This window comes from Sciurus vulgaris, assembly GCF_902686455.1.
Source record: "Sciurus vulgaris genome assembly, chromosome: 6".
In the NCBI taxonomy this organism is placed as follows: domain Eukaryota; kingdom Metazoa; phylum Chordata; class Mammalia; order Rodentia; family Sciuridae; genus Sciurus; species Sciurus vulgaris.
The window spans coordinates 160,923,195-160,946,272 of NC_136466.1; the positions used below are offsets into that span (position 1 = coordinate 160,923,195).

At 39.3% G+C, this 23,078-nt stretch overlaps 1 protein-coding gene across 5 annotated transcripts in view; it reads left to right on the forward strand.

Moving 5' to 3' along the window:
• DNAH5 (dynein axonemal heavy chain 5) overlaps positions 1-23,078 on the forward strand; it is a 301,487-nt gene that overhangs the window by 46,436 nt on the left and 231,973 nt on the right. Inside the window, exon 1 of one of the 5 annotated variants that reach the window (XM_079145502.1) lies at positions 8,064-8,851. The exons of 2 other annotated variants lie outside the window; for them this stretch is intronic. In XM_079145502.1, the coding sequence (XP_079001628.1) occupies positions 8,756-8,851 (96 nt within the window). In that variant the 5' untranslated portion in view covers positions 8,064-8,755. Of the gene's footprint in view, positions 1-8,063; positions 8,852-19,926; positions 20,574-22,680; positions 22,775-23,078 lie in introns of those variants that run through there. 2 more of the 5 variants (XM_079145503.1, XM_079145504.1) reach the window with 2 other exon arrangements.

The following is a 23,078-nucleotide window of genomic DNA, read 5'->3' on the forward strand; positions in this document are numbered from 1 at the left end:
GTTGGTCTTCTCATGTTATCCAATAATTCCTGAAAGTTCTGTTCATGGTTTCTTACTATTATCTTTCTGTGGTCAACTCTATTTTCAAGATTATATATTTTGTCTTCATTCCTGAAGTTCTGTCTTCCAAGTGGTCTAGTCTGTTGATGATGCTTTCTATTGAGTTTTTAATTTGGTTTATTTTTGCCTTCCTTTCAAAAAATTTTTTTTTCAGAATCTCTGTTTTTTATTTTTTATTAAAATATTTTTTATTTTTATAGCACATTTTGATTCATTGTACACAAATGGGGTACAACTTTGTAGAAAAGATTTTCTCCCACTCTGCAGGCTCTCTTTTCACATTATTAATTGTTTCCTGTGCTGAGAAAAAACTTATTAGTTTGAATCTATACCACTTATTGAGTCTTGCTTTTATTTCTTATGCTACGGGGGTTTTGTTAAGGAAGTCTTGTCCTAAGCCAATGTGATGGAGATTTGGGCCTACTTTTTCTTCTATTTGGTGAAGGGTCTCAGGTCTAATTGTTAGATTCTTGATCCATTTTGAGTTGAGTTTTATACAGGATGAGAATTAGGTGTTCAATTTCATTTTATTGAATATGGATTTCCAGTTTTGCCAGCACCATTTGTTGAAGAGGCTATCTTTTCTTCATTGTAAGTTTTTGGCACCTTTGTCTAGTATGAGGTTACTGTACTTATGTGGGTAGGTCTGTCTCTGTGTCTTCTATCCTGTGCCATTGGTCTCCCTATTTTGGTGCCAATATCATGCTGTTTTTGTTACTATTGCTCTATAGTAGAGTTTAAGATCTGGTATTGTGATACCTCCTGCATCATTCTTCCTGCCCAGGATTTCTTTGGCTATTCTGGGTCTTTTGTTCTTCCAGATGAATTTCATGATTGCTTTTTCTGTTTCTATGAGAAATGTCATAGGGATTTTAATTGGAATTGCATTAAATCTGTATAGCGCCTTTGGAAGTATGGCCGTTTTGATAATATTAATTCTGCCTATCTAAGAACATGGGAGATCAGTCCAACTTCTAAGGTCTTCCTCAATTTCTTCAATGTTTTGTAGTTTTCATTGTAGAGATCTTTCACCTCTTTGGTTAGATTGATTCCCAAGTATTTTATTTTATTTTTTGAGGCTATTGCAAATGGAGTTGTTTTCCTCATTTCCCTTTCAGATGTTTCATCACTTATGTATAAAAATGCTTTAAATTTATGTATGTTGATTTTATAACCTGCTATTTTGCTGAATTTATTTATGAGGTCTAGAAGTTTTCTGGAGGATTTTTTTGGGTCCTCTAAATAGAGAATCATGTCATCAGTAAATAGTGACAGCTTAAGTTCCTCTTTTCCTATTTGTATCCTTTTAATTTCTTTAGTCTGTCTAATTGCTCTGGCTAGTATTTCAAGGATGATGTTGAATAGAAGTGGTGAAAGAGGGCATCCCTGTCTTCTTCCAATTTTTAAACGGAATGCTTTCAGTTTTTCTCCATTAAGAATGATGTTGGCTGTGAGCTTAGCATAAATAGCCTTTACAATGTTGAGGTATGTTCCCACTATCCCTATTTTTTCTAGTGTTTTGAGAATGAAGGGGTATTGTATTTTGTTGAATGCTTTTTCTATGTCAATTGAAATAACTATGATTCTTATCCTTAAGTCTATTGACATGATGAATTATGTTTATTGATTTATGGATGTTGAACCAACTTTGCATTCCTGGGATGAACTCCACTTGATCATGGTGCACTATCTTCTTAATACGTTTTTGGATATGGTTTGCTAGTATTTTATTAAGAATCTTTGAGTCTATATTCATCAAAGATGTTGGTTTAAAATTTTCTTTCCTTGATGTGTCTTTGCTCAGTTTGGGTACACGGGTGATATTAGCTTTATAGAATGAGTTTGGTAGGGTTCCCTCTTTTCTATTTCCTGGAATACTTTGAGAAGTATTGGAATGAGTTCTTCTTTGAAGTTCTTGTAGAACTTGGCTGAAAATCTGTCTGGTCCTGGGCTTTTCTTGGATGGTAGACTTTTGATGAATTCTTCTATTTCATTGCTTGATAATGATCTGTTTAAATTGTGTATGTCCCCCTGGTTCAGTTTGGGAGGAGCATATGTTTCTAGAAATTTCTTGATGTCTTTGGAATTTTCTATTTTGTTGGAATATAGATTTTCAAAGTAGCTTCTTATTATGTTATGTATTCAGTGGAGTCTATCCTGATATTTCCTTTTTCATCATGAATTTTAGTAATTTGAATTTTCTCTCTCCTTCTCTTTGTTAGTGTGGCTAAGGGTTTGTCTATTTTGTTTACTTTTTCAAAAAACCAACTTTTTGTTTTATTTTCAATTTTTTGAATTGTTTATCTTGTTTCAATTTCATTGATTTCAGCTCTGATTTTAATTATTTCCTATCTTCTACTACTTTTGCTGTTATTCTATTCTTCTTTTTCAAGGGCTTTGAGCTGTAATGTTAGGTCATTTAGTTGTTGACTTTTCATTCTTTTCTTGAATGTGCTCCATGCAATGAATTTTCCTCTTACTTCTACTTTCATAGTGTCCCAGAGATTTTGATATGTTGTATCATCGTTCTCATTGACCTCTAAGATTTTTTTTATTTCCTCCCTGATGTTTTCTGTTATCCAGGTTTCATTCGATAGCATATTATTTAGTCTGCAGGTGTTGGAATAATTTCTGTTTTTTATTTTGTCATTGATTTCTAATTTCATTCCATTATGATCTGATAGATCTGATAGATAGTATCAGTAGGTAGTATTTTTTTGCATTTACTAAGAGCTGCTTTGTGGCATAACATATTGTACATTTTCAAGAAGGATCCATGTGCTGCTGAGAAGAAGGTGAATTCGCTCATTGATGGTAGCAATATTCTGTATATGTCTGTTAAGTCTAGGTTATTGATTGTGTTATTGAGTTCTATGGTTTCTTTGTTTAGTTTTTGTTTGGAAGATCTATCCAGTGGTGACAGCAGTGTGTTAAAGTCACCCAGAATTATTGTGTTGTGGTCTATTTGATTCCTGGAATCAAGAAGGAGTTGTTTGATGTATATGGATGCACCACTGTTTGGTACATATATATTTATGATTGTTATGTCTTTCTGATTTATGGTTCCCTTAAGCAGTATGAAATGTCCTTCTTTATCCCTTCTGACTAACTTCAGCTTGAAGTCCACTTTTATCTGATATGAGGATGGAAACCCCCACTTTTTTACTGAGTCCATGTGCATGGTAGGTTTTTTTCCCCATCCTTTAACCTTTAGTCTGTGGATGTTTTTTTCTATGAGATGAGTCTCTTGCAGGCAGCATATTGTTGGGTCTTTCTTTTTAATCCATTCTGCCAGTCTATGTCTTTTGATTGATGAGTTTACACCATTAACATTCAGGATTATTATGGAGATATGATTTGTATTCTCAGTCATTTGGGCTTATTTTTGGTTTTTAACTTGACTTGATTTCTCCTTTGAGTGGATTTTCCTTTTGTCGACCTACATTGTTGTTTTTTATTTCCTCCTCATGGAATATTTTGTTGAGAATATTTTGTAGTGCAGTCTTTCTATTTGTAAATTCTTTTAACTTTTGTTTATCATGGAAGGATTTTATTTTATCTTCAAATCTGATGGCTAGTTTTGCTGGATATAGGAACTTGGTTGGCAACCATGTTCTTTCAGAGCTTGAAATATGTTGTTCCAGGCCCTTCTAGCTTTTAGAGTCTGGGCTGAGAAATCTGCTGATATCTGTATTGGTTTTCCCCTATATGTAATCTGATGTTTTTCTCTTACAGCCTTCAAAATCCTTCTTTATTTTGAGTGTTAGGCATTTTCATTATAATGTGCCTTGGTGTGGATCTGTTGTGATTTTGTGCATTTGGATTCCTATAAGCCTCTTGTATTTGATTTTCCATTTCATTCTTCAGGCTTGGGAAATTTTCTGCTATTATTTCATTGAATAGGTTGTTCATTCCTTTGGTTTCTATCTCTGTGCCTTCCTCAATCCTGATAATTCTTAAATTTGGCCTTTTCATGATGTCCCATAGTTCTTGGAGATTCTGTTCATGATTTCTTACCATCTTCTCTGTTTGGGCAACTTTATTTTCAAGATTAAATATTTTGTCTTCATTGTCTGAGGTTCTGTCTTCCAAGTGGTCTAGTCTGTTGGTGATGCTTTCCATTGAGTATTTTATTTGGTTTATTGTTTCCTTCATTTCAAGGATTTCCATTTGGTTTCTTTTTTGAGAATCTCTATCTCTTTGTTGAAATGATCTTTTTTTCCTGCAGTTGCTCTTTCAACTGCTTATTGGTATGATCATTCATTGCCTGCATTTGCTCTCATATCTCATCCTTTGCTTCACAAATCATTTTAATCATGTATAATCTTCTTTTTTTTTTTTTTTTTGGGTGCTGGGGATCGAACCCAGGGCCTTGTGCTTACAAGGCAAGCACTCTACCAACCGAGCTATCTCCCCAGCCCCAATTATGTATAATCTGAAGTCCTTTTCTGACATTTCTTCTATCATACTGTCACTGAATTCTATTAATATAGAATCTAGATTTGTTTGGATCATTTTCTTCCCTTGTTTTTTCATGTTGTTTATGTATCTTCCCCTCTAGCAGTGCAGATCTTGGGTATTGTAATTTCCCCGCTATAAGCGTATAGTGACTGTATAGGTTTCCAAAACCTTTTCTTTAAGGGGGAGATCAATATTTGCAGTGCCCAGTTCAGATAGCATGCAACCCAAAACCAAATAACCCCTATGAGGACGTTAACAATATTGTCATAATAAACAGAATGAGTTCAATTATTATCTTCAGTATAACAAATAGATTTGCAATAAGGTCTATAGTTTCTAATGGAGGACAAAGAGGATGCAGAGGGGTGTAGGATATAGCTGTTAATGGAATAAAAAAGAATATATAGAAATTCTAGATCATAGAAAGAGTGCAAAGAGTGCAAGTATAATCAAAAGAAGTCAGTTGTTAGCATGGGAAAAGGGAGAAAGAGACTCTGAGGGAACAGGTAAACAAAAGGAATAAAGAGCAAGAAAAGTTAAGAAATAAAAACTTAAAATTTTTTAATAAGAAGAAAAAAGAAAATCTACACTATATCAGTCATATAGTATTCAAACTTCCCAGTCTTCAATAGCCTGATGTATGAGAGGTCCCTGACAATGAGCTTCCAGTCTCCAGCAGGTGTCTCGGGATGGGATTTGCCTCACCTAAAGATGGGAGATACAGCTTCCAGGATTATTCAAGATGGCTGCTCTGGCTTCCAAATGTGTTGGCAAATGGGGAGCTGCAGCTTGGGGTGTGGGTGTGGTTGGTTGGAGGTCCTGGAGGTGTGGTGTGGTTGGTCGGACAGGGTCCTGGAGATGGGGTGTTGTTCTGGTTGTGGGATCCTGGAGATGGGGTGCAGTCAGTATTGGGGTCCTGATGGTGGGGAGCAGTCAGTTGATGTGAGGCCCTGAAGGCAGGGAGTAATCAGCTGGGCTGAGGGATCGTGGAGACAGGGCTCAGTCAGTCTGGCCAGGGATCCTACAAGTCCTCACTGTTTTCTCAAAATGGCAGCAGCCATGTGTAACCAAACCTGCATGTACTGTGACAGTGAACTTCCTGTCAACAGTGGGCAGCTGGTGCTTCACTGGCAGTCTGTGGTCAATCTGCTGACTGCTGTCAGATGATTGGGAGGTGAAATTCGGGAGGTGTGTGATGGGTAGGTGAAAGGCAGGTGATGGACAGGTAAGAGGCAGGCAAATGGTGGATGGTAGGCACCAGACAGTGAGCAATCTGCACTTAAAAAGTAGTCGATATGCTGGCAGACTGCAGGTGATCACAGTAGACAAATGGGGTAAACAGCAGGGGATTGATAAACCACAAAAACTGCCTCACCAAGAAACAGATATCCTCTGCTTGAAACCCGAGTTATGGAACGACAAGTAACACAGCCTCCCTCTATCCGCCATCTTGGATGTCAGCTTCCATCAGTCTTCTTGAGTCTAGTGGGATTTGTTACAGTATTCAAGGTGGTCTTTTTTTTTACAGTTTCTGGTTTTGCAAGGACCCAGTAGTCATTTAAAAGAAGTCTTTGTAAATGTAAAAGCAACTGAGAGACATGCAATTCCTCCATGATTAATTTCCAACTTATAACATGATCCTGGGAGATTGTGGCTTGCAGGACTTCTGCTCTTTAAAGTTTCCCATGTTCTAATGAATGACTACTCTTGTTCACTGTGGCACTATAAAATAACACTATTTGGGGACAATAGAAAGCTTAATGTATTTTTATCCCCACATCCTATTAGGGCATCCTTTTCCTATAGTTGTTAATGTTGCCAGTGTTTTCTAACTGGTTTTTCTTATTTTATTTTAATACTAACTTTCAGCACACAGCTACTATGTTCTCATAGCAGATTATGCCTTTTGTGAAAATAAAGTGGCTGCCTTCAAATCTTGGTAGTGGCAGGGATGGTGGTTATGGTAGCACTCCTGTGACAGGAGACAGGTTCACAAGAGAAAAACAGAGTGAATTTATTTAATAAAAGTTTCACATGACACCGGAGCCTTCAGAAATGAAGACCCAGAGATCCAGGAAGGACTGTCTATATTTATGTTTCGGTTCCATGAAGAATTGGCAGCTGAGAAGAGTTGCAACGGGGTAAAAAGGTGTGAGCTAAGGTAACAGACGAGCAGGGGAACCCAGAAAGCCTGTCTGCTCAGGTTCTTCCTGACTTCTGTGTGGCATTTCTACCTCCAGGAGCTGGGCAGGACCCACGGGAGATGAGGGCCTCATGTCCTACCACAGGACAAGAGCAGGGCAGAGGAAGACAGGGAATGGTCAGAGTCCTAACTCCAGATTTGATGGCTGGCTTTGGGGCACGGTGTTCTAGTTTATATGGCCCACATGGGGGAAGAGGAATTCTGGTTTCTGTGGATCTCCTTGGGGGAGAGAGAGGGGCAAGAGATGCGGGGCAGAGAAGGGCAGAGAGACCTTGGTTCCGAGGCTGCTTCTGAGGCCTTCCAGTGTACCTTTGTTCAACGTTCTCAGCTTGCTCAAGTGCCTTTGTTTCCTGAGCCCCAACACCTTCAAAGCTTTTGTCTTTAGTTCTACTTTTATATGATAGTAAATGACCATTCATTTTCTGAATGTATGCTGTATCTTTACCTAGCCTTAAATCAACAGAAAGAAAATTATCAGCAGAAAAATAAAAGGGGACATAAACAGGTCATTCACAATAGAAAGAAAACAAACCATAGAACATAAAAGGTCCAATAAATATTTTAAAAATATTCAGTTTCACTCTTGTCAAAGACGTTCAAATTAAACTTACAAGGAAATGACAGTGACTTGCTGCTTCTCATCTATCATTTGGCAAAGAGAATAAAATAACATCAAATTTCTCTTGGGAACCAAAGGGCATAATTCTTAAGGGATAATTTATTTCTAATAATTTATTGAAATAAATAAGTGGATAGCCATACAAGAATTTGTACTTGGGGCTATTCATTATGGTGTTATTTATAATAGAGAAAATTGCAACCAATCTGAAAGTTAGAATTGGCTAAATAAATTAAGGCCTATATAATCAGTGTTATATATGCAGTCATTAAACCATATTTTATAGAATATTCAGTAACATGAGAAAATTTTCATTCTATCTTTTTGGCTAGAAATATAGGAATATGTGTATATACATGGGTCTGTATATATATACATATTAAAATTATTTTTATTATTCATTCATTTATTTGCTGCTAAGGATTGAACCCAGGGCCTTGCACATGACAAGTACATGTTCCACCATTGAGCCACACCCCCAGACCTATTTTTAATTACTTTTTTTTTTTTTTTTGGTACTGGGATTGAACCTAGGAGCACTTTACCATTGAGTCACATTCTCAGCCATTTTTATTTTTTATTTTGGCACAGGTCTTGCTAAATTGCTTAGGCTGGCCTGGAACTTGTGATCCTCCTGTCTCAGCCTCCTGGTTTGCTGGCGTTACAGGCATGTGAAACCATGCCTCTACATATTTTTAATTTTTTTTTTTAAGGAAATGAGAGGATATTTCTCACAGACTGCTCAGATTATGGTGATATTCATTTAAAAAATGTTTCTCATGACAAATTTTTGTAATTAAAAAATAAATGATCAGAATGAACTCAAATGAATTTACCCTGTAACTAAACAATATTGAGATTTGGATGATTTTTTTCTTGAGAGATTGATATCAAAGAGATTTTCTCTTCAATGTACCACCTTCTACACTGGCAGATGCATTTTAGTATTTACAGTCATTTTATCCTTTAGCCTGGTTCATATGATATAAATAGGCAGAGTTTCTAGGTGGGGAATTTTTGAGAGGGAAATCACTGGAACACAGAGACGAGCTTGGTGTGGCGCTGAATTGTACACGAGGAGGTTCTGCTCCCGATCTCGTAAAGCTGTCAGGAATGTCCCCCACCATTCTGTCTTCTATGCAGGAGAGGCGGTGTGAATCAATCGGACTCTGAAGTGTGGGCAGGGGGCTGCCTCTGTTTGCTTAGTGTCTGGCGAGGTTCTGGGTGTGTTTTCCTTTCAGCCACTGGATGGCAGCTCGCCTCCACCAGTGGCCAGCTGTTCCGGAACCCTTCCTCAGTACAGACTGAGCTTCCTGCACCACATTGTGCTTGAAAGGAAAGAAGAAACCAATGTGTGCTATCTCTGGATTAATCTCTGTTTATTAACCTCCACACATAAGATTTTATAGGGTATGAGACTGAAATGCTGTAAATCTTGTAACTGGAATTCTGAGGATTTCTTCTTTAAAAGAAAAGAAGGAAGGCTGATAAACCCAAGCCTGTCACTGGTAGGTATAGTGCTCTTTTCATGTGTTTCTAGATCCATTACTAATAATAGGACTTGACCAATTTGACATTCCTGTACTACAAATACCATTGCAACAATTCCCTGCAGGGAAAATATTTGTAAACCCTAGCTGATGGCTCCAAGCAATGGTAACTTCATGTTTAGCATATCGAATTTGACTTTTATGAATAATTCACAAATCCAAGTTTGCAATTCTACCCTATTTGATAATCACTCAGTGAAATGATAATAAAAAGAGCACCTGCAAGAAAAATGTGGGTGTTGGTCATGGAGTAACCCTCATGCCAGTTGGCCTAGACTAATGGGGGAGGGCAGGAGTGCAGAATGAGGAAGCTACATCCACTGTACAAGGGCCACAAACCCTGGAGACTGCCTGTTGCCCTTCCAGTGTTTCCTTCTATTGCTTACCCACAAACAATGCGTTCACTTCCTATGGCAATGAATTAAAAAGGAAAATGAAAACAAGAAGAGTGACAACAATAATGTCACGAGAGAGGATGCCTTCAAATGGATAAAAAGAGGCGAAAACATGTAACCCATTACAGTTTACAGTGTACAGTGAATCAAAATGCAGTCTGTAAAAATAAAAGAATAATAAAAAAGTAAAATAAAATACATGAGACTGGGGGAAAAAGAGACTTTTTTTAAACAAAAAGGGATACCGTTTTTGATTTCTTATACTCTGTATAGGTGATTTAAAACTGATTATTCGTGATATGTTCAATGGGCACCCAATTTGTCAGATGAATTGCTGGCCACAGTATTCAAAGCCTCTGTTGAAAAACTTACCCTAATGCACTTTATATTTTTAAAATGTATTACTATTCCCTATGGAAACTGTTGGAATTGAGGAAAGGACAATAGGATTTCATAGAGGGAACCATGCAATTCAGGAAGAACTCTGTAGAGGAAGGGACATGAAAAGGTCCTTGTCCCTGGAGCAGGGCAGAAGGAGTGAGGGAGTTTCAGACAGATCAGGAAAGCGCCTTTGGGGAACAGGGTGGGGATCCCCACGGAGGACTGGGTCGCTGGAGCAGCTTGGAGGGAAGGGCAGGGGTTCTCCAAGCCCTTTCCCCTCTCCATTATTGCCCATGAACTCCCTTCCCTTCAGGGCTTACTTTCCCATATATAGTGATTACTATTTTAATATCGAAATAAGAACTTTGAACTGGTTTTAATAAGGTTTAGTCTCTACAAGAGTCAACTAGAACTCATTAGGAAAAATAAACTCTAAATAGAGTGCTTACCATTTTGAACAGTTTCTACAGGGCCAACTTTTTTGATTTGAACATGTTTTCCATTTCATTAATTTTCTTTAAAAAAAAAATAGAGAAATGTAATTCCCAAGTGGGGATAACAGCTTGGAGAAAAATTACCTTCGACTCTAGTTCTTTTCATTGTAATTGCCTTGCATTTTCTCCTAGGAGACTGCTGTTTTTGGGTTTCTGTGTTTTCTGGGTCACAAAAGTGACAGATTTTTCTCCTATTACTCCATGTCCCTTGGTGAATTAACCCCTTCCGTTTTTATTTTTCTGTGCTTTGTTACTAATACTCAATGAGTTTAGTGGTCTGGCAGACACCAGTTCCAGCAGCAGCCTTCCTGGGTCTGCCTCACCTTGATATTGATTGTGAGGTCCCAGTTTGTTCTAACAGTGCTCAGAATGGCAAGACAAGCAGTGACGATGTGAGAGGGGACCCTGAGACTTGGGTGAGAGGTCACTTTCCTTTTGTGCCTTAGGGTCAGAAAGGAAGCACAGGGAAAAGGGGTGGGGAGATGAAGAGAGAGGAGGAAGAAAAGAGTCAGGCACAGAAGGTGGAGTGGGCCTGGCTCAGGGTCTGCCAGTGAGATGCATGCTGCGGTGCTTTAAAGGGGAACCTCCTTCTAGAATTTTCTGTTGGAACAGATCCACATGTCAACTCTGTTTTGGGAAAAGGGAGTGGGGAGAACATGGAAAAGCAGAGAGAAATCATGGGCTGCTCTAGCTCACATTCAGAACTCTTACCTCAGGGACTTATTTTCCATCATTCTTTATAAATGAAAAGAAATTCTTACAGACCTTATTTCACTTTAAAATTTTTCCCTATAATTTTTAGAGATGCTACTGAGTCTACTTCATTTAAGTGATTTAGGCTGATTTCAAAGCTGAATTTTATGAAAAGCTCTTATCTTTTAAACCTTGTTATATTTCATGGCTATATTTTACATATTTTGACTCACGAGCTTGACAGAGCATTCTGAATTCCAATATGTCTTGACGGCCTGACAATCGGTACTATGTTGTTAACTTGTTTAGACTGACCTTGCACTTGCTAGGCAACTGCTCTACCACTGAGCTATACCCCAGCCTACTGCATTTTATGTCCTTTGCTAGATTATACGCTCTTTCAGGAAGGGACCTGTCCTATACTTTTGAATAACTTTCTTCATATCCCAGAGAAAATAGGTCGATATTTATTGATTGCCTTTGGTGAAATTAAGGAACTATATACTAAGTGCTTTTTTAAAAAAATATACAGCATTTGTTTTAAAATCACATCTAAAACATGAAATTAATTTAATTATCACCTTAAAAAGGGATTATAGTACTAGGTTTGATCTTTAATGTCTTTCTGTGCTACCTTTGGTTCCTATGAAACAGGAACCATCCTATAATTTTGATTATGTAACATTTGAAAGTTAAAACAATCCAAAGAAAGAAATTGTTCAGATTAGTTTCATGTCCAACACTGGATCACCAGGTAAGGGCCATGATCCTTACCTCAACCTGGCTTTCATATTTTCATACCTAGATACATTTATATCCCAATTTGGATTTCACTTTAATCAGTAAAAGTTAGTTAATTGTGAATTTCATTTGGCTGTTTCAGTTTATTTGGTAGCTAAATATATGGTTCAATATTAACTGTTTTCAGTGGAACAATTAATAATTGATAGAGAAACCAGGGTGCTGGCAATTCAGGAGCAGGAACTGGGTATTGCATTATACAGCAATTGCTAAGTGGTAGGAAATGCATTCACTTTACTTGGGTGTCCTTTCCCTTCTGCTCTGGCAGGAAGCTGTGATGTTGGTTGTGGTAGAAGTAAGCATTGAAAATTCATCCTCAAGGAAGCCCTGAAGAAACACTTGGGAGTTTCTATAGCTTAACTTTGTGAGCAATAAAATAAATTTATTCTTTAAATATGTGGTAAATGGAATTTATGTTTGGTAACTGAAATAATATTTTAGCACTTTTGCTGTTGAGGGAAATTGCAGTGTCTGAGATCTGTCATTTGACAGCCGTAGATAGTAATGACCTTTATTGTAAAGGCTACTGTGCTTAAGAAAGGAAAAATACAGAAAATACTAACCAGTCAGTGGTTATCTTTGTCTTCTTTGGTGATATAAATAAATCCTGTTTTGTTGGTAGCAGAGTCACTGTAATATAATTTGTAACTGTAGGTAGTTTGGGATTTAGAAAGCTAATTAGCTCCTGGATGAGGTCATATTGGGGCTGTTCTTCATTCATGTAATGAACAGTACGAAGACCCAGAAATACAGCTGAGGCTAAGTTGGGGAGACCAACTCTGAGTTGCACTCTGAGTTTACAATGGTGTTGGTGAAGGCTGGGGTTGCAGAAAGAACAGCCCCTGGGCCTCCTCTTGAACTCTGATCTGCCACCAACTGCTCTGTTTGTGAGATGATCAAATCATTCTTTTTCTGACTGGATGCATCTTTTGATGTGATCCTGAATCTATTCTTAAGCTTTTCAAAGACAGCTAAAACCTGCTTTGCAGAAATTACTGTCTGGCTTCAGATAAATGGATTTGCTGTATCTGATTCCATTCTTGTAACTCAAAAAAGTTTTCTGCCTCTCAAATCAGCACATCCCATTTTAGTGCCAAACCCCTTGGCATAAGCATGGGTGCCAACCACAGGTGTTTCTAAAATGTCTTAATTATTCCTGTAGATTTTTAGTTATGTTTAAAAAAATCAGACTACAGGGGGTCTGTGAAGTCAAGCTATCTCAAGTTGGTAAATCCCTCTATTAATATGCTTCTGGTTAATTAATGTGCTTCTGAGGGGATGATGTTAGAAGCTGGGGTAATTCTTTGCTGCTTTTAGAAGAAGTCTCCTGAGTAAAACTACTAACAATTCCTAATATTAGGATTTTATTTTACACTGAATGACATTTGATTCCCTCTTCTCATTAAGTTTTTCTCTCAGAAGGGAACATGATTTAGAGGTTACGATTTCCTAATCTTTTAGCATAAAAGCAAAGAGACCTAAATGCAAGGTTAGATGAGAATATTTTTATTTATTGGTGAACCTATCAATTTTTTTCTTTCTCTGCTTAACAAAAATGAACCATCATGATAACAGCATAGACAACCCCCAAAATGTTCCCTTAGTGATCTTGACATCTGGCTTTCAGCAGGCTCCATGTGTCTGTGGGTGGGTTTTAGCAGGAGGAGGATGCAGCTGGAGGAGGCCCTTGGCCTTTTCCACTGCTCCTTAATGTCTCCAATACCAGAGGTCAAATCTAGGTATGGGTAGTGCTGTGGTTTGGATAAGTGACCCTAAAGGTCTCTGTGTTAAAGGCTTGCTCCCCAGGGTGGCATTCTTGGGAGGTGGTAGAACCTTTAGGAGGTGGGGCTTCCTGCAAGGTCCTTAGGTCATTGAGAGTGTGCCCTTGAAGGGATCATGGGATCCTCAGGCCCTTCCTCTCTCTTTTTCGCTTCCTGGCTATGAGATGAGCAGTTTGCTCCACCAGATACTTCTTGCCATTGCTGTCCAGCGCACCCGCCAGAGACCCAAAGCAATGGGTGCACCTGACCTTGGACTGGAACCTGTGTGCCAAAACCGTAAGCCAAAATAGACCTTTTCTCTTTATATGTTAATTATCTTCTGTATTTCCCTTATAGTGACAGAAGTCTGACTAATACAACCAGTAACATATGCAATAAAATACATTTCCTTTCTAAAGAAATGCCTGATAAACTAATTTAGAACCCGAAACGAGGGAATAAGAGTTGGCATTTTTGTTACTTTACATTTGGTAAATGATTGTACTTTGTTACTTAGAATGCCCACCTCTGAAGTGGAATAATATCAATTAAAAGGTAGCATAAAGGTAAAGATCATTAGCCCCTGCTGCTTCCAGAAAGCAAGAAATATCACATTAATTAGGTCCTTTTCCTCTTTCTCTCTGATTAATACTGGTCATATATTTGATTCAATTTAGAATTTCTGAAAGTACAAGTGATTAAGGAATGATGAGGTCAATCCCAAGCTGTTGACTGACCTTTAGATTATAATTACAAACAGGGTTCTAATTTAAAAAGTGTTGTTTTTCTGAGTTATGTGTGATGTAATTTTGTCATTTTGGCTTTAAACAAGGAAAAGTTGGCACAACCAAGCTAGGCAATATGATCTGGAAAGGTTCAACATGAAACTTACAGATTGAATATCCCTTATCTGAAATATTTGGGATCAGAATGTCTTGGATTTTGGAACATTTGCATAATGAGATATCTTGGGGATAAGACCCAAGTTTAAATACGAAGTTCACTTGTGATTTGTGTCTACCTTCTACACATAGAAGGAAATTCTATTAATATTTTTAGTGCACCTGCAGTTTGACTATGACCTGTCACATTACAGCAGGTAGTGGAATTTTCTACTTGCCATGTCTCTCACATCCAAAATGCTCTTTAGAATTTTGGAGCATTTTTCATTTCAGATTTTTGAATTAGAGAGGTTCAACTTGTGAAACCAGGCTGAGCAACAACAACAAAGTCCGGATGTCAGAGAGACTTACCATAGGAAACTATGATTTGCACCTAAAATTTGGTGTCCATATTTTCATTCAGAGGTCCTGAGCCTGGTGGGTTAGCTCTGGGAGAAGAATTTTGAGAAGCATTTTAGCTTTGTACACAGAGAATGGGTATGGTCCAGGGAGCACTGTTTGTTCATCATGTGGGCATCTGAAATGGAAATTTGTTTCTATGGAGAAAAGAAGAGATGCTAACAGAGATGTTAACAAGCTGCCATGTTCAAGCTGATCCACCACATTTCAGATGCGTCAAGTGATATAATTTTCCACGTTTCATATGCCACATTGTAAGATGCTGCACATAGCATCCATGTTAAGGTAACATTGCTGTTACTTTATGCATGCAGTAAGTTTGGGAGCTAGGATCCCTTGCTTGGGCTCATTGTGTTTTGGAGCTGGACATTCCCTGCAAGATGACTGCTGTACCCACCTCACATTATTCATGGGGAAAATGGGGTCACTGTGGCTGGTGGTGTATCACAGACCACACTATCTCCAGTATGTGCAAGAGTCAGAAGAGCAATTTTCTAAGTCAGGAGAGCACTATTTCTACAGAGATACATGGAAGAGTCACAGGGAAGGCAGGAAGGGGAGGAGAAAAGATGTTTCTGAGATTGTCTTTCTTTCAGTATCCCTCTCTCATCGCTAATACTTACACTTTCTCCATAAAAGGTTCTGTAACATCCATGCAGGCACTTAGCAAGCATGCAGCATCTCTCTTCCTCCAGTCTAGACCTGCAGAACTGGGGTGCTGTTTTCAGTGTTTGCTTTATTTTAAATGCATCAACTTTCTATGTCCTCCTCTGGGATTTCTCCTCCCTTCTCTTTGTGTTTTAACAGATGAAGCTTCTCGAAAGCCTGTGCATCTTTCTTAGCTTGCACTGCACAATTCCAATTCATGAAAATGGTGACAAAACCCACAAGTCATACTACTCCATTTGAAACTTTTAGAATCATTATTTATTTTTTTCGAGTGGGCAGCTCAAACAATCATGGCATCCATATATGATTGGCTCCTTCATCTTCTTTTTATTATGCATTTTTCAAATTATGGAGGAATAAAGAAAAAGATACTGGATGTTTTGGGTCTCGCATACAGTTGTAGTGGGCTTCATGTTTTCAGTATGGAAAGAGCAAATGGTAAAGAATCGGTGCTTTATTTACATTTCCTAAGTCATCTCGTCTCCAGAATGCACTTTCTCTTGACGCTTTGTTTCTGTTTGTTTGCATGCTTCTTCAGTTTGTCTAAGTTGTACAAAAGAGAATCATCTGTGACCGCCATGTCTCCTTCCGCTACTAGCTGTTGTCAAGTTCCACCTGTGTGTGTGTGTGTGTGTGTGTGTGTGTGTGTGTGTGTGTGTGTGTGTGTGTTTGGGTCAGGCTTGTTCTATTTGTTCATTCTCATTCCTTCTTCAACCAGGATTTGTAGGAGTAGCTTAGTCAAATAGATGTGGAAAGGGGGACCTGGCTCATTTGGCTCAGTTTGTTCGCTTGCTCATTTTTGGGTGGCATGGGTGACCACTGCTTCTACCCATTTACTGAGTCACGTCTTTCTCATGTCCAGCATGGTTCCTTTCTCTCTTCCCACTCTAATCCTCCTTGCATCCAGCTACCCATGTAACCTCCCCGAACTTCCATCAATTTATTCTTTAATGACTCCCTAATGCCCGCAAGGGATGCTACCTACAATTGACAGTCACCTTCAACCTCCAGCTACCTTTCAGAGATTAATCAATCATTTTCCCTCACAAGTGCAGTATGAGACAACCTCTCTTGAATTCCAAACTCCAAGCTTGGGGCTGATTTTCCACATATGTTATTATGCTCTACCTTTTTGAATCTTACCCTTCTTCAAGTCTTGCCTGAAATTCTACCTCCTAGAAGTTTTCTTTGATCATAAGGGCTCATAAAACTGTATTTCATCTGACCTAAGCCCTCATCAGATGAAAGATATGCTACTGTGCAGTTCACCACTAAGAGAAACTGCTGTCAATTAAACTAGTGTGCATTACTTTCTTAGAATCTTATTTTACTTTAACTGAAAAAGCTCTTTTAAATTTAAACATAGACTTAAAAAATATTACATCCCTCCTGTGCATCCATCTCAAGATGAATGCGTGAATTTGTTTAGAAATTTTGAAAACTTCTTTGTATTTAGGATCTGACTCTTCAGAGGTTTCCTTCCAGTTCTCTGATGCCGTTATGCCAGTTGCAAAACTGGAGTTTTCTGGATTTTTCTGGAAGGTGCCAGTGCAGACTTAAAAAACAACCAGGACACCTATTCCTTCCTTGAGTGGACCTGCCATGGATTGTTGACCGTCTTATGGAGGCACTAAGGTGGCTCTGACAAGTGCTGGCAATGACCCATCATGATTGTTGCCTGACCAACAGCAACTCTAAGAGGACCCTGAGTAGGAGAGGAACCCTCTTTCAATGTGGCAAAAAGTGAAAAAAACAAAAAAACAAAAAAACAGTACAGCTCAGAATGGATGAAGCATGGCAGCTTTCCTCCTGCTGAACCCAGTGACCATTTTTACATGCACGGCGTTGTCGTTTTCAAGGCATTGAACGGCGAGTGGTTTGATCCCGCCGGGCTTCAGTAAGATGTTCTCAGAGCTGGAAACTGTGAACATTGTGCAGAAGGGAGCTGATGACAGGGGGTCGCTCTCTCCTTGGAACGTAGAAACCAAGAGCAAGACTCCTGAACAGCTCTGGACTAGAATTTGCACATTGCTCAACTGTCCCTTGGGACTTTGTCCCCTGCTCTGATATTGCCTCTCATCAGAGCCGTAACTCTTTTGCAAATTAAAAATGTGGTTACATCTTTTGTTTATTAGATGCCTACGAGGATCCAGGGGGTTTAGAAAACATTTAAATCACTACCAGGCTGTTAGGTTGGTAGTTTAATTTCTCACATATAACTTAGGAAGCGGAGGCTCTGACATCACACAATGTAGGTCTGTCTGACGCTAAAATTGCCCTTTTCTGTTATGCCACTTGGGATAGGTTGTATACACAAGGCTTCAAGGCCCAAAGTACGGGACTCTATAATTTAGATATGAGTTCACTTGGAAATGTAAGCATAAAACAGTAATAACTCCAAGCAGAGGTCCAAGTAAAGCTTATAGCTTATTTTATTTTATAATGACACATTCTACAATTTTAAATTATATTCTACTTGAAATTACACATTTATTTATATGCTATTTGTTTGTCATCTGCCCCCAACGAAGGCAGGAATGACCATTTTGCACTGATTTTGAGATGTACTTCTTTTGTATTTTCATATCCATGAAATCAGAATGCATCTTAAAATCAATGTAGTCTCATAAAGCAGCAGCATTTTATTTTTTCTGAGAGTTGCATAAAACAATTTTCCACCTTACAATTAATATTTGTCGATGTCCGTTTTCCTTAGCTATTCTATTTGGAGTATGCAGCCCAGCACCTGGCCCGGTCAAAGCACTCACACACAGGTCGGAGTGGAGCTTCAAGGTTCTGGGTTTTCCGGATGAAGTCTCCTGCCTATATGAGGCCCATTGTCCATTCTTGCCTTTCCAGCATGCCTGGGTTGTTCGTGGATTTGTGCATGCCCACATGCTCACCTTGGATGGATGCACTGTCTGCGTAGTAGGGGCTGGAGTGTCACCGGCCTGCCAGCTGAAGCTGCTTCCTGGTGGAAACCATCATGGAAAAGCCTTCTTGACTTTCCTGCTGAGCAATGCTTGGCAATTTCCAAGAAATAAGAAATGGACTTTCTTTCCAGAAACTGAGGGTCCGTGTTCAGTTGTAGACTAGCGTCATGCTTTGCTTTGTTCCTGCTGCTTAATGCGGGCTCTCAGTGAGCTTCCTTCGGAGGTCAGGACCCCCAAGAAGATCTGTGAAGGCACTTCTGTCTTGCCCAAAGGGACCGAAATTCAGCCACAAAGGCTGGAAGATTTGCAGTTTGCTGTGAAACCTCAAGAGAGTCATAGTTGTGCCTGCCAAACACAAAATGAAATGCCATCAGCCATGTGTGGAAATCTTCCCAGAAAGTAACTCTCCCCAAGAGATACCTTGTGATGGGCCGCCGCTGAAATGATGGTGGTACCCAGCATGCACGGGGGAAGCAGCAATCCAAATGTAACTAACGAGAGAGAAGCACTGATGTGATGAGCTTGGAGTCTGTCCTGAGGTCGCACAGCATTCCTGCTCTGACGTGCTGAGCAGGGAAGACCAGAGGGTTCTATTTCCTGGTGCCTTTGCAGCCTCCTTAGAGGAGAGGTTTTTGTGCCTAGACACCCTTATTACCATTCCTAATTAGAACAGAGGCAGCTTCTCATCAATCCAGAGAGGTTGATTTAAAAAAATATCTTGGGGTTGGGGTGTATCTCAGCGGCACAGCAGGAACTTAGTGTGCACGGGCCCCTCCGTTCAATCCCCAGTAGCAGAAGAAATTGTGTCTTAGTGTTGGGGCTCAGAAGATGATACCCCCCAAAGTACTTCAACCCAAGAGTACTTGGGGAGTGGCTAATGCAGGGGAGGCTTTCTCTAAGTTCCCTTATCTACCTCCAGAAAATAATCATTGTTGAAATGCCTTCCCTTGTATCCCTTTAGCCACGGCAGGAGGAAAGTCTATCTCTGACCCACGCCCAGAGCCTAGCGGAATTCTGTCCCAGGCCTCCATCTGTTCTTTGGGCCCATTCTTCTCCCTTAAAAATCATACATTCCTCCTATAAAATTGCCTACATCCTCCCTTCCCTCTCCCCTAAGAAGAGGGGACATAGTCTCTCAGAGTTCTCAGGTGCTCACCTTCCTGACAAGCCCTGTGCCTGTAAGAAACCTGAATGCCTTCTTTCCCATTAACCTGTCGACTGCCAGTTCATTTCTCTCTTATGATGTTGAATAGCGGGATATTAGCAGCATAAGCCCCCAGTTTCCTTGGACGACCTGATAGGATTTGAATTGTTGGACCTTGAATCCCAAGGATTAAATCCTGAAGTCAACAATCCCAGCCTTAAATGTCTTGCTTTTTCTATATCTTGCTGAGAGAGATCTTAGGTGAGAGATCTCTTTGCAAAGTACCTGGCTATGTTTCCCTATCATATCTTCGCTGTGAGGGTGATCAAGATGTTTAGTCACAGAGAATAAATTACCTTGGTTTATGTGGGTGTTCAACCTGTGAGCACAAGTAATTTATGGACATCATTTGCTATTTGCATACGAGATAGGCTGCTTGTTCTTTGCTGGAGAGACAATGGCTCCTCTGGGTCACAATTAGCCTATCTGGCAATTAGTCACGATTAGTCACAATGCTGGCAGTTAATTGTGCACACAAAGTTGTTTAGACAAAGTAAGACTGAATTTCTTGACTTGAGCAATATATTCAGAACGGTGGTTTCTTGGCTTTCTCTTGAGATGTGGTTTAAAGTTTCTCACTCACTGATCAAAGAAGTTATTTCAGTATCTCTGTTGACTTCAAGCTTATTGTTGGGCAGTGTATAGAATTAAACAAACATCAGAAGTTGCAGTGCCTTGATTGGCTGATAATCATGATTAAGAGGCATGGCTAACCGGTATAGTACGTAAACAGTATTACCCTAACGACATGAGGCTTTGGAACGCAGGGGAGACCTGAGGGCAGACTCTGGAAGAACAAGCTGGACAGTATAGGGGGACTTCTAGTAGTGTGAACATGGAGAATATGACATGTGCATGAGAGAGGTACAGGTGGCCTTCTGACCCTCCAGGGGACTCTTCCTCTGAGAGCCTGTTGGGTGATGAGTAGGAGTTAGAAGACCATTCTGGAAGAGCTGGTTGTGGCCAGGCCAGAAGCCGGACATATTGCTGCGATGTTTAGGGTTGGTAGGAGACAGCTCTGGAAGCAGAGTGTCACCCGTGTTTTAACGGTAAGGAACTATATCTGTGACTTTGCATTAGCATCTCTTAATTGGGGGAGAAAAGGACCTAAAAAAAGTGTCAAAGCTATATACTGGTGAATTTGCAAAAAACGTATTTTCTTAATAATTTTTGCATGGTATGTAAGGGTACATGTTGCTATTTCAAGATTTTAAAAAAGTTTTGCGTCCATTGACTTTTTGAGTCCATTGACTTTTGCATGTTGCCTTAATGAGGTGTAGAAATTCATGGTCTTTCGGGACAAAAAGTATACTCAGGGTGGTTTGGGAACTTTACAGTTTTTCAAATCTGAAACCTTTTTTTGGTAATTCAGGATGGTTAAGATAGATTCTAGGCTGCACATTTCCAAGGCTCTTTGAGTACCCACTCTATGTGCCTAGAAATGAGGTCTCAGGCCTGAGATACGAGGGTGTGCCTTTGGAAGTCACCATGAAGAAGGAACTTCCCTAGACAGGGCCTGGTTCCACTGCTTTCTTTCTTTTTTCTTTTTTATTTGATTTTAAAAATTTATTTTTTCTTTTTAGTTGTACACGATAATAGAATGTATTTTGATATATTATAAACATGGGGTATACCTTTCCATTCTTTTTTTTAATTGTTTATTTTTAAAATTTTTACAGACTGCATTTTGATGCATTGTACACAAAAGGGGTACATCATTTCATTTCTATGGTTGTGCACGATGCAGATTCTCACCATTCGTGTAATCATACATGTACAGAGGGTAATGATGCTGTCTCATTCCACCATTTTTTATACCTTCCCTCCCTCTCATTTCCTTCTACATAATCTAAAGTTCCTCCACTTCCCATTCTTTTGATTGTACATGATGTGGAGTTATACTGGTTGTGTGTTCATATATGAACATAGGAAAATCATGTCTGATTCATTCTACTGTCTTTCTTGTTCCCATCCTTCTCCCTTCCCTTCATTTCCCCTTATCTAATCCAAATTACTTCTATTCTTCCCTAACCCCACCCTTATTGTGTGTTATCCTCTGCATATTAGAGAGAACATTCTGCCTTTGTTTTTTTGGGATTGGCTTATTTCACTTAGCATGATATTCTCCAGTTCCATCCACTTACTGACAAATGTCATCATTTTATTCTTCTTTATGGCTGAGTAATATTCCATGGTGTATATATACCACATTTTCTTTATCCATTCATCTATTGAAGGGCACTTAGGTTGGTTCCGTAGTTTAGCTATTGTGAACTATTGTGAGCTGCTATAAACATTGATGTGGCTGCATCACTATAGTATGCTGATTTTAAGTCCTTTGTGTACAAACCAAGGAATGGGATAACTGAATCCAAAGGTGGTTCCATTTTAAGTTTTCTGAGGAATCTCCATACTGTTTTCCAGAGTGGTTGCACCATTTTGCAGTCCCACCAGCAATGTATGAACGTACCTTTTTCCCCACATACTTGCCAACATTTACTGTTACCTCTATTTTTTTCCTTTTTTTTTAGGAAAAAAAGGAGAAAGAAGGTTTATTGCTTTGCTAGCAAAGGAGAAACACAGGGACTCCTGTGCCAGAGGCTGATTCTACTTGTATTCTTGATAATCGCCATTCGGACTGGAGTGAGGTGGAATCTCAGTGTAGTTTTAATTTGCATTTCTCTAATTGCTGGAGATGTTGACCATTTTTTCATATATTTGTTGATCAATGGTATTTCTTCTTCTGTGAAGTGTCTGTTCAGTTCCTTTGCCCACTAATTGATTGGGTTATTTGTTTTTTGGTGTTAAGTGTGTTGAGTTCTTTATATATATCCTGGAGATTAATACTTGATCTGAGGTGGCAAAGATTTTCTCCCATTCTGCTCTGCTGCTTTCTATTATGCAAATCATAGAGGGGGATTTGGAACCTCTTTGAAGATGCTGTCGGTTAATGTCAGAAGGAAAAGGAAGCTTCTGTCGGGTTTCATTCTCAGCAGTGACTCATGCTTCCTTCTGGGCTTAATCACTCATCTATTTGTTTCCCCAACAGCCTAGATGATTCCATCTCTCCTGTTGTTTTTCCTCAAAAGAGTAGGACTGCTGCCTCTGCCTGTTTTCAGCCCTCCCCTTCCTGCTTGCTCCATTCCCTAAATCCTGGACGGTGATGTGTCCTTCCCAGCAGCGCTTCAGTATCCTTTAAGACCCAGTGCTCTGCCGCCTCCTCTGAGAAGCCTGCCCTGACTTTCAGGAGGTAGCGCTTTCTCCCCTGTACTCTCTCAGCTCTTTGCGTCTATGTTTGATGGAGTCCTTATCATACCACGGTAAGGACATTGTCAAATCACCCCATTGTGAGTTCCAGTAGGGCAGGGATGGCGTCTGTCCACAAATAATTGATATTTAACTTTAATTGGCAAATAATTATATACATTTTTGAGATACAAAATCATGTTTTGATACACGTATACATTTCAGAACGAGTACATCAGGTTAATCAGCCTATCCCTTCACGTACTTATCACTTGTATGTGGCGATTTCCATTTTAAAGCAGACGTCC